Source organism: Eschrichtius robustus, chromosome 5, assembly GCF_028021215.1.
Source record: "Eschrichtius robustus isolate mEscRob2 chromosome 5, mEscRob2.pri, whole genome shotgun sequence".
In the NCBI taxonomy this organism is placed as follows: domain Eukaryota; kingdom Metazoa; phylum Chordata; class Mammalia; order Artiodactyla; family Eschrichtiidae; genus Eschrichtius; species Eschrichtius robustus.
Genome location: NC_090828.1, coordinates 30591012 through 30602597, shown reverse-complemented (window position 1 = coordinate 30602597; position 11586 = coordinate 30591012). Strand labels below are relative to the sequence as shown.

The 11586-nt window shown below is 50.2% G+C and overlaps 1 protein-coding gene across 4 annotated transcripts in view; it reads left to right on the top strand.

Annotated features, from left to right (window-relative positions):
* Nucleotides 1–237: 237 nt before the first annotated feature.
* The window catches only part of NRP2 (neuropilin 2), a 115039-nt gene continuing 103690 nt past the window's right edge, over nt 238–11586 (top strand). For 2 of the 4 annotated variants that reach the window (XM_068544612.1, XM_068544611.1), the window contains exon 1: nt 238–1186. In XM_068544612.1, coding sequence (XP_068400713.1) covers nt 1114–1186 — 73 coding nt within the window. In that variant the 5' untranslated portion in view covers nt 238–1113. The remainder of the gene's footprint in view (nt 1187–11586) is intronic. The other 2 variants (XM_068544610.1, XM_068544609.1) reach the window with 1 other exon arrangement.

Below are 11586 nucleotides of genomic sequence, written 5' to 3'. Positions count from 1 at the left end.
AGCCAGGCGCGGAGGTGCCCAGGGTGGGAGAGTGGTGACCGGGTGGGAGCTGCCTTAACTTTGATCCGGCCGCGGCCGAGGGGGAAACAGCCGCCGCCCCGCCCGAGCCGGGTGCCGCCGCGCTCTGCTCTTCGCCGCGCGTCTCTGCGGCTGCCTCTTTAATCAGGAACACAGAAGGGGCGGGCCCTGAGCCGGCGCGTAATCGGATAGCTCTGCCGCCGCTCTGACATCCACCCGCTGCTCGGCCTGAAAAGGCTGGGGGGAGCCGGAGGGGAAGCAGAGACGGCGAGCGAGGCAGCAGCCCGCAGCCCGCCCCCAGCACATCCTCAGAGGCGCAGACACTCGGCAAGGCGCTAGGCGAGGTGGAGGTGAGGGCGGGCGCGAGCGAACTCGGAGAGCGGCTCGCTCGCTCGCTCCCAGGCGATCCCAGCCGCCGCCGCCGCACCACCACCACCACCACCACCAGCAGCACCAGCCGCCGCCGCCGCAGCAGCTTCCTTCCTCAGACTCCCCTCTTGAGGCTGGCCAAGCGGGTGTAGCCTCTAGGGGAGGCTCCCGCTAGAGGAACCCGGTGAGGGCAAGAGCTGAGCGGCCGCCTCCCGCTCGGGCCGTCCGGCGGTCTGTGCCTCCACCCGCGTGTCGGTCCCGAGTGCCGGGAGATGTGTGTCAGTTTACGCCTCTGAGATCACACAGCCGCCTGGGGGCCGTGTGATGCCCAAGGCAAGTCTTGGCTTTTATTTTTATTATTTTTTCCTTTTTTTTACGCTTGGCTTACGGGAAATACTCGTGATGTTGTAGGATAAAGGAAATGATACTTTGAGGAACTGGAGAGGGCATAGATGCGTTTTGTTTTTAAGAGAGGAAACCCGTCCTCTCTTCCCGGCTTGCTCCCTCTTTGCTGATGTGAAGAGCTACCCTCCTCCTGGTGAGGTGGGGATCCAGCAAGAATAAAGGTGAAGACGGGCCGCCAGGACCCAGGAGGGAAACACTGACCAGTAGAAACCTTTGCAGAGGACACTGTAAGGAAGAACATAAGAGAGAGAAAAATACAAAGACTTACAATTAAACAAGAAATCTGCAAAAACAGCTCTGGAGAAAGCTTCCTTCTCCAAAATGGATATGTTTCCTCTCACCTGGATTTTCTTAGCTCTCTACTTTTCAGGACATGAAGTGAGAGGCCAACCAGGTAAGCCCCTGAAAGTTGTTTTTTGTTTTTTCTATTCATTTCAGTATGCCTTTACCTTTAAAAGCAACTGCTAATGCAGGGGGCCACACGCAATGGCAAAGAAGGAAGGTCTCTCAATACTGAATAATTTAGAGAGAGATCCCAGCCGGCCCTCCCTACACCACCACCGCTGCTAAAACCCAACTTTTCTCTCCTGCTAGGAGTGTGTGAGTGTGTGTGTGTGTTTTGAAACATAGACAGAATTTGGCGGTGTTCAGATGTCACATATGGACTGAATCAAAGGTTTAAAAATACTACAAAGCTTTTGCATTACAGTTTTGGGGAATTTTTTTTCCCCTGTCTTGAAGCAGAACACATCTCCCTTGAGTTTCTTCAACCTAGCCAGCGAAATATAAATCATTTGCGTTCCCTCCCCTTAGCTACATTGAGCAATGTTAACTGAAGGGCTTGGGAACTACAAGAGTCTAGTTTGGGTTTTCCAGTGCTGTAGATTGTTTGCAGAATGTGTGGATCATTGGGCTTAGGCTGATGGAGCAAGTTGTCTTGTGGCTGAGCTAGGGGCTTGGGGATGGGCGCTTCTGGCAACCAAGGCGTTTGGTCATTCAGCTCTCTTTCCTGCTGTATTTTCTGGGGAAGTAAATCATGTGTTCTTTTAAAAATTATTATTAGATAACACAAACTATGTGGCCCTCAAAGGTCTCTCATTCTTGTGAAGTGGTTAGAAACTTTTGAGTGGAATTTGTTCTTAACCACTGCCAAAAAGGGTGCGTGGACAGACTGCAGAGATAAGCACTGCAAGGCCCAGAACCGTCTGGGGCCAGTATTTGTGAGCTAGGGGCACACTCTCTGAGAAGGGCTGGTTCCAGGGGATCCAGTGGGGCATGTTCTTGCTTCCGCATACCACTCTCCCGGGTGAGCCTCTCTCCCCTCTGACAACAGTGTCTGCAGTCTGACAAAACTCTTAAAAGCTGCTACAGGTGATTGAGAGTGGGGAAACCATCCCGGGAGGAAATGGGGGAAAGAAAGAGAGGAGAAAAAGCCTTCCTGAAGTGCCCTTACCCGCAGGCACTTCGGAGGCTGCCACTGCGGCGGTAGCACTAACCCCTTGCAGCCTCCCGGGCCCTCCCCCATCACAGCGGGCTAGTGGGAGCCCGCTGGGGGAGCCCGGGACTCTAATTCTCACTCCCCAGCACTGGCACGCACCCCACTCGAAGCTTGGGTGTTTACTTGAGGGGGAGAAAGATTCGCGAATGCCCTTGTTATCCAAATCCACACGTTTGCTGCGTCTTCTCTGCCATAATTGGTCTTCAAAGCAGTTGAAAATCGTATCAAAGAGATGGGCGCAGGTCCCACTTGGGGAGATTTCCTGTGGCTCCCCATTCCCTGTTGCCTTAATTCTAAGTTCCCAGCTTGAAGCGAAATTAAATTACCTCCCACAGACCTGAAAGCTGCATAAATTATATATGTGTGATCCGCTGTGTGTGTATGTGTGTGTGTGTGTGTGTGTGCCCGCGTGCGCGCGCGGTGAGGATGCCCACGGTACGTTATGTATTCAGGCACGGACTCTGGTAGGCCCCGGCGCGCGGGCGCGCGCACACTGGCGCACACACCGGCACGCGCGCGCGCGCACACACACACACACACACACACACACACACACAACTTCAGGTTCCTTGTGCTCTGAGGGGCGGGAGGGGTAGTAAAGACTCGGGGGCCATCTCCTACCCCAGATGTTCTCACATCTGTCCCCGAGCACTGCGCGGAGTGTGTACGTGTGTGTGCGACGTCCGCTCAAACCCACTCCCGCTCTGCCACCTGCCTTCCGCGCTCTCTGCAGAGCCCCCTCCCACCCCAGCCCCGGGCCGCGCTGCGTCACTTCTAGAGCAGCCCAGAGGCGCGGAGCGCGGTGCTGGTCGCCCTCTATGAGGCCTCAGGCAGCCTCGGACCCAGAGTGGGACCTCCTGATGGGACGCGGAGCTGGGACCCGCCCGGGGTGGGTATTCTCCCTCACCCGAAAAGGCGATCGCAAGCCGCTGGCCGTTCCGGCTTTTCGTCGGAGCAGCGGACTGGCACCGGGGCTGGCAGCGGGTGGCAAAGGGCGAGGCCCAGCTAGACCTCTTGACTCACCCGGTGCGCGCCGGCCGGGAGGGGGCCGTGCCGGGGAGCAATTGACCAAATAACCTCGTGGCCACGGCGGGCAGCCTCTTGCACTGGCGGGCGGCTGGGAGGCCCAGTGGGCGTCGCGCACCAGGCTCCCCCCGTCCTTGCCACGCCGGCCGCCTTGCCAGATCGCAGCGCCGCCGCCCGCCTGTCTCCCTCCTGCCCCGGCTCGGGGGCTCGGGGACTCGGGACCGCTCGGAGGGCCCTGCCCGGAGCGCCCCCTTCTGCCTCCCGCACTGCACTTTGCGCTGCATTACCCCTGCTGCCCCCAGAGAGCCGGCTTTGAGGGGCTGGGGGCCCGAGCGCTGGACGAGCTGGGTGGCGGGAAGACTGGGTGGGATTCGGAGCAGAGGTTGGAGGCGCAAAGGAGGCAGCTTGAGCCGCCGGAATGCGAGCGACTTGCGCGGCCTCTAGTAGCGCTGCGCGCCGGGCGCCCGCGGGTGCGCGCGAACAGGTGAAGAGCACGCGGCGCGCGGGCATTCCACGTGGTGGGGACGTGGTGGCCCCCCAGCCTCCCCCCTACCCCTCGCTGTCTCTAACGCCGCATCGATTTGTTTGGACTACGCAGCAGAAACAGAGCCGAGCGATCCATAAACATTCTATTAGGGAAAAATATTCCCAGCGAAAGCAAAACCGAAGCTCACGCCTGGGCTAAGTGGGCCGCCTCCAACTCCTGCAGCCTTGTCCCCTCCCCCTCCTGATTAAGGACACCTCCAGGGAGAAGCTTGCGGCATTTCCTCAACGCTGCCCATTGCCAGAAAGTTAAGTCGCCGCTGCGGAGAAACCTCTGCAGTCGCCGGCGAGTTCTGCCTCCCCTCCCCCGCCATCTCGCTCTTTGCTTTTCCTCTAGGGAAAAAGAAATATTCACGGCCAATGCTTCATTTTCACTGATTGATTTCTCTTTAATATCAACATAAGTTAATGGAGGCGGGGCGAGCTGTGATTAAACGGCTGCCCCCAGCCTTCGCCTTGGGCTAGCGCACCTCCGTTTTTCCCACCAGCTCCCCGGCGCCCGGTGACTGGGTGGGGGGCATCCACAAAGCTAACGTCCAGGGGCTGGCGTGGGTGGTGGGGTGGAATGAACCGCTCGCCCCTCCGGGAACCTCTGCGGTATGGGGGTGGGAATCAGCTTTCCGGGCCAAGCTTAGGGGATCCGGCTCAACCGTGTCACCGCTTCTGCGGCTCCGGTTGAATTTCTCTGGAGGGGGAGGAGATCGGCGCTCCGGTTTACTGGCGTGTGCTCACCACTCGCCTCCCTCTCACCACCTCCCTTCCTTTCGGTTTCAGACGGAGAGGAGAGCCCCCTGGCGCTAGCCATTCCCGGTCAGCGCCTGGCCGCGGAACTCCCCTTTGCTGGACTTAATCTCGTGGTCAGCGGGGGACTGCGTTTTGCTCAGGAAATCATCAGGCCCTGACAATGGGTTTCTTCAGATAGTGGCAAGTCCCAGCCCTAACGTTTCCCCACCTCCGGGACACACCGCTTGGGGCCAAAAGAGCCCGGACCCTGTAACCAATAACCGCCCCTCCCCTGCCCACCCCCCGCCCGCCCCTTGCCTGGAGAGCTTTGATCTGTGCTTGAGTTTTAACACCATTGCCACGGACACTGGCAAACGCGGTCAATTCAACCTTCCGTCTGGACTGGATGATCAGATAAGAGGTGTAAATTAACTGTGGGAGACAGGTCTGGTTCAAACAAATCCTGAAAGAGAAGCAACGGCAGTCTAGGCTCGGATAAGAGTTTGAAGAGGGTTTCCTTTTTAGCCTGTCTCCCCGAATTGCGGGATGGCTGTGGGCAGGCATAAAAATTTGCAAGCAGATCTATAAACTCCTGGATTCGGCACAGACAGCCTGCTCTAGGCTCTGGGGACTGGTCCCGTGCCCGCATTCAGTGGGTACCCAGTCAACTTTATCCCATAAGCAGCCACTGGAGGTAGTGAAGCTAGTGCCAGTTGCCAACAGAGCACACAGTGCAAAACAGTGGAAAGGGAAGAGCTCCCCATGAGGGCTCCAGGGCAAGCCCCTTCTTGTCCAAGTTGTGCCTGGTAGAATTGTGTATGCTCAGGCAGCACCGCAGGTCTGGACTTTCATGTCATGCCGTGGAGCCCTCAGATTAAGCCACAGAGCACCCAACTGGCAGAATGAAATGTTGGAAGGCTGCAGTGACGAGAACCCCAGGCTATCCAGACAGGACTCCTGCTGTCTACCAAATGGCTCTCATCTCCTGCTGTTGAATGTATAGTTCATATTCTGCACCCGGAAGGTCAGTTCGTATCTTCACAGTGTAGTCGAGTCTAGGAGTCCAAATGCCAATTCATATGCAATGAGGCATGAAAGCAAATAACAGTTGGGGAGAGGCCCCCGGGGAGTTAGTGGGGAGAGACACCATAGACTGGATGGTTCTGAGGACCCTGTCTGGTGATTTTCATTTGACTCAACTGCTCATTAAAGTGGTCAAGAGAAGGAGCTGACTTTGGGTGACCCAAGTGTGAGACAGTTCTGAGTTGACAGAATTCAGAGCCAGGTTCATTGGTAAAGAGTTTTCAGAATATATTCCCCCGAAGTCCAGTTTGGGAAGACTTTAGGAAATAGAGATGCGACTTTCCTTTTTTAAAAGATGGAGCAGAAGCATAATATCTTTTTAATTTCTTGCACTGACAAGAAAAGACTTGAAAAGTGACATCTGGGCAGTAGTTTGTAGTAGCATTAACATATTTGAGGTATTTTATCATCTGACCATCATTTGCCACTGGATAAGCTTTGAGGCACCCTCTCTGAGTGTCACATTTGTGTTTGATCCCTGGAAGTTAGTCTTTGTATGCTTCCTTCCAGGTAAGGCATTCACTTTTTTTTTTTTTTTTTTAATTAACCCATTCCTGGTATTGCGGAAGTTTGTCCTAGGGAGCCTACAGCCTTTTTCAAAGCTTTATCTGCTTCGATGAGACATGGCTGAAGGCTTAATGGTCTCATTACCTAACAGGATTCAGTGGGGTTGGATTCCAGGACACAGTGGCCTTGTAAGCATGGCTGGCCCTCCAGGAGAAAGCATCTTCTAAAGGTTTAGGAAGCTGTCAAGTTTAGATAAGGCTGAGCTCCGATCCTAGGGGACCTTGGTTGTATTAATAAGGAGAAATTAATTTTTAACCACTGGGAACATTGCCAAATTATGTGACCTTTGGCAGACCAGCTGTGCGATAAAAATAAATCCCCCATCTCTGAAAATGCTGCTCCTCTCCAGTAGAACAATAACCACGTGGCATTTAGGATGGGGAAGAATGGGGTTGAGGAGACAGGAGAGAAATGGCAGCTGCGGAGAAAAAAACCCTCTGATGTTGTGACACATAGTTTCAGACTTGAGCCATCTAGTCACACCCCTACCACACCCTCCCCCAAACTCACACCCCGGCTTCCAGGATGCAGGAAAGAGGGCCAGGATGACAAGGATCTGAGGTGCCAGGAGTGGAAACTGTGTTCAGTGCCTCCAGCTCACTCACACCCCAGCCTCAAACACATCTCTCATTGTTCACACACAGATTCCTGGCACGGGGGAGAAAAAGGAGTTTTCAAACAGGCAAAACATTTTTCTTGCCCTAAATGCCACTAAATAGGTTTGTCACTGAAATGTTTTGGGGAGACCTGCATCGGACTTCCCAGCTTCTGAAGCATTGGAGCCAGACCACCTGGATTAAACTCCAGCTCAGCCACTTAACAGCTCGGTGATCCAGAATCCTTAATCTCTCTGTACTTCAGTGTCTTCATCTGGAAAATGTATTTGATAATAATAGCTGATTTCTAGGGCTGTTGGGCTATGTCAGATTACATAGAGTACTGTTTAGTACATATTAAGCTGTCTATTCGGAAGTCATTTAATCTTCAAAACAGCTTCAGTGGAGTTAACAGTATCTGGTGATCGTAGAAAGATAGAAAGCACACTAACACCCATGTGGTAAGTTGATGTTACTTTTATGAGTTTTTTTTTTAAATAAGTAGGTAATTACGCATTCTCAGCTCTTACCCCACTAAACCTTTGTCTGGATTTATAAGCGTCAGATGATCTCTCGGCACACTGTTCTTCAGAGACGGATGTTCTCTGCTGGATTCTCATCTTAGATTTACATCTGTTCTTTGCATTTTTTTTTCTCACCTGGGTTTTCTACTTTCAGTGTTCTCGCCTCTACTGATTTTTTAAATCTCTCTCTTTTCCTTCCCTCCTCTTCCATCCTTCATCCCTGAAAGTGTGCTCAGCAGGGAGTGCTGCGTGGAAGGGGCTCCCTGAATGTGTAATAACTTCTACTCTGGCATTAAGGCCCCTCAGCAGCTGAACTCGAAAAAGTCGTCATAAAGACAAAATAGCTTTTACCCAGCAAGATTCTTAATAATCGCATTTCCCTCTGGGTCTTCATAAAGGAGTCATGATCTAATCCAGAAAGAAAAGGGAGGAGGCTGGGAATAACAAAAGGAAGGCGTGCAGTGGGGTAGGGCTGCTGGCCAGCTGAATGCACACAGCCAGTGGATACCCTGCTCACCGCCTCTCAAGATCCCGTGATAGCCAGGGATCCAGGTTCTGGCCAGTCTTTCAGCGAAGAAGATAAAGGGAATTGCAAATTACCGGACCAAGCGGCGATAATAATTGTTTTGATAAAGGGGAAAAATAAAACAGATGTGCCTAAAAGGCATATTGGGGGCCAGGGGAAGGGAGCCGGGGAGGGACGGGTAGAGAACTAAACTGAAACCCAGCAAGAGTCTAGTGATGAAGCAGTAGTTTGAATCTTCTTGGCGCTACTGAAAACAAATATCTGCAGCTTGCCTTTGGGAGGGTAGGGGGATGGAGTGAGGGGGCAAGAAAACCCTCAGATAAATTAATTTTACCATTATTAGAATTAAAATGTAATATCTTTTGAACTTCATCATTATTATCTGAGGTTATTGTGTCCTATGAGATATAGTTCACACTAGCTCTACCTTGATCTATGACTAGGTATTATTATCCCAGACAAGTCCTCTAAACTCTCGGTTCACCAATTAAAAAACATTTGCATTTAATAGGAGCTGTGGGTCGGGAAGGAAGGGTAGTAGCTGGATAAGCAGAACAATTTGTGACAAGGCTTTCTTAGAATTTGTGATACCTACTGATGCTTTTGGTGTTACGCCAGTCACTTATTAATTCATTAATTCATCAAGCCTCATTGAGTCTGACTTTTGGGAAAGACTCTGGATTTGATGCTGTATGGTTTGCCAAAGATGAACAGGTGGTCCAGCAGCGTGGGTAAGGCTCTCTCACACCTTAGAAGATGCTAAAGAGCTTCAGCCTCAGAGGTTGGGAAAGGTCACTCGTGGTGTGGGGAGATCAGGGAGGGCAGAGGTGCCGTGTGAGCCTGGATTGAGAGGATAGATGATTTAGAGCTAGGAAAGGCATACCAGGGGAAGGGGAAATAGGAGCAGAGAAGGGAACACTTCTTGTTTGGGGAACGCTCAGAAACTGCAGTTTAGATGGTGTAGAGGCAAATAATTGCAAATCAGGTTGGATATAGTAGCTTGTGCCAAATGCAAGGCCCAAATTGCTGGGCCAGGGGGTTTAGATTTCATTTACTAACCAATGGGGAGCCATGAAAGTTTCAACAGAAGCCTTCAGTTAATCAAAATAAATGAAAAAAATTATATTACCTTTTGGAGAGGCCCTAAAATTCTTCTTCTTCTATTTCCTTCCCCAAATGTCTGTTGAAAGGGTCAGGAATTGTAATCCCAGATCTCTCATGGATGGCATCAAAATTGCATTTGCAATGAGGGCTGGGAAAGAGTGGACATAAATATAAACTAATGATATTATATTGGCTGCCCTATTGGAATTGTGTTTGTTTATGATATAAGATGACAAATAACGAGGTTACCACAGGTGGCATGATTTGAGGTCAGGGAAGGTAATCGCCTCAAACTACATTTTAACGATTAAATGAAGGTTCATTTTTAGCATCCAGACTGAGGGGAAGAGACTTCCCAAAGGCCCTATTTCCAGACCCAACTTCCAGTTCTCTCCTTGGTGAATTCATCGGAGGTGTTTCAGAAGAGGAAGTTTGCCTCGTTCCTCACTTCTTTTTCCATGCTCATGTGCTGGCTTCCTGTCCCGCTCTCTGATTCCCTCCGTCCTGCCCTCCCAGACGCTTCTTTTATTCAGATTTTGAACTTTATCATTGCAGAAGTTCACAGGGATTTGCATTTGCTGCGCCTTCAGGAGCGTATCACTCACTGCCACCCAGCCCCATAAATTGAATAGATTGCATCCCTTCCCAGTTGCCTTAGGAAGTGGTCAAACAGCCACATTCCTGGGCTGATGGATTGGCTCATTTCTTCCCAGCTTAAGCCAAGATACAGATTTTATGAGACTGTCTTGTGACAGGCTGAAGTCGCTTTGAATAAAACAAAATCCAGCCTCAACCCACAGAAATCACTCTTTAAAAGCAGCTTATCCAAGGTTAGTGAGCAAAATTTGGTTCAAACCCTGAGCACAGGACTTAGATGATTTGAGTGAGAGATTGGAAGAAACTCTCTTTTTGGTCTTTCTTTTCATGCGCATCACTGTTGTTGAGATGCTCACACACAGAACTGTGTATCCCTAATATTTATAAATAAACAGCCATAGACTCAGTTAAGAAACGCAGGTCAGTAGAGCTAATGTGATTGAAAGAGACATTTGAACTCTCCATAATGCAGGATAGATACTTTTATCTGAAGAATCCTGGAGTTTTGTTTCAGGCTCACTAAGCAGATGAAACAGAAATTAACACCTTGTGTAAATATCTTATTGTCTAGGAGGGTAGAGAATCTTTTAAATTTGGGGTTCATCTATGGGTTACAGGATTTTTACTCCCTCCTCATTATACAGGCTTTGAATTTTAGAACTGGAACTGACCTTTAGAACTACTCCCCTCATTTTATAGATGAGAAAACAAAGGCTCAGAGTTGTTTACTAACTTACCCAAGGTCACACAGCTTGTCAGTGGGGAGACCATACTTGAATACAAGGCTTCTTACTAGTTAAGTGGCAAAACTCATCTCTTTTGAAATCGTAGAAAGAGCTTCTTCTTTTCCTTGCTACCAATAATTAACTAAAAACAATGCTGTGGAAATAGGAACAGGATGGGATTGTGTTGTGAATAAAGGATAAATTATAAAGTAAATAAAGCGTATTATTTTGGGGGAAATGAGACTGCTTTTCTCCACCAAGTGCCCTCAGGTATATATATGAAATTGATGTCTTCTAATCCTTCTTTCTCTTTTCTATGGCATTTTAAAGTAACAAGGGAACTGAGATTTAGTGGGTTTCAAACCCAGTCCCAGGAAGTCCTGATGTTCTTACAGAGAAGCCCCATCAGAGAGGAGGGGAGGGACTTCATGGCGGGGATACTGCACTGATTCTGGTCACCCTCCGTCCCCACACCCAAGAAGAGCTCCACTTTTAGCTGCTTTGCACATTGGAGTTCTGGATAGAGTGCTGATCAAGGAAAACACAAACACGTCTAAAAATAACTTTGAAACCTACACACTTAATTCAGTCCTCTCATTGAATTACAGTTTAGGAAGCTGAGACACAGGAAGGTCACAGGGAGTTGAGAGTCCACGTGCTGCATCCCCTCTTCTTGCTAATGTCAGCCCCCCTCCCCTCCTAGTAATCTGGTCCCCTTACCCCAGACCCACCTTTGACATCACCTGACTCTCCCATCCCGTATCCAGCCAGCCTAAGTTTCCTGTTTTTGCCAAGGACTTTTACTTTCAGTTCAGCTAAACTGAGTGATCCGATTCTTCTACTGTGGGACAGCCCCACAGCCTGTTGCCTGCTGTCACCTGGTGTCTCTGGCCATCGTGAAGTAAGCCATTGTAATCTGATTATTTTCAAGTCCTGGCCATCCAGTGTTTCTTTAAAACAACTCCAGCTGAATTTCCTTAGGAGTCAGACCAGGTTTTTAAAGAAGATCTGTTACTCCTTCTTAATAAGTACTTCCTAAATATCATATATTATGAAGGAACCAGTGCTTCGTCTTAAATTGGGTTCTATAGGAGGGTGAGTTCCTTCTGAAACTGGCCTTAGAATTGTAAGTGGATGGGTCCAGTATCCCTTTACCTGATCCCGGGCCAGGTTACCCCTAGGCAGCATCAGATGGTGCTTAGCTCACCAGCAAACAAGGGCATGTGAGAAAAACAAAAAAAGAGACAGAAAGATATGAAGGTCAGAAATAATCTGACCTTTT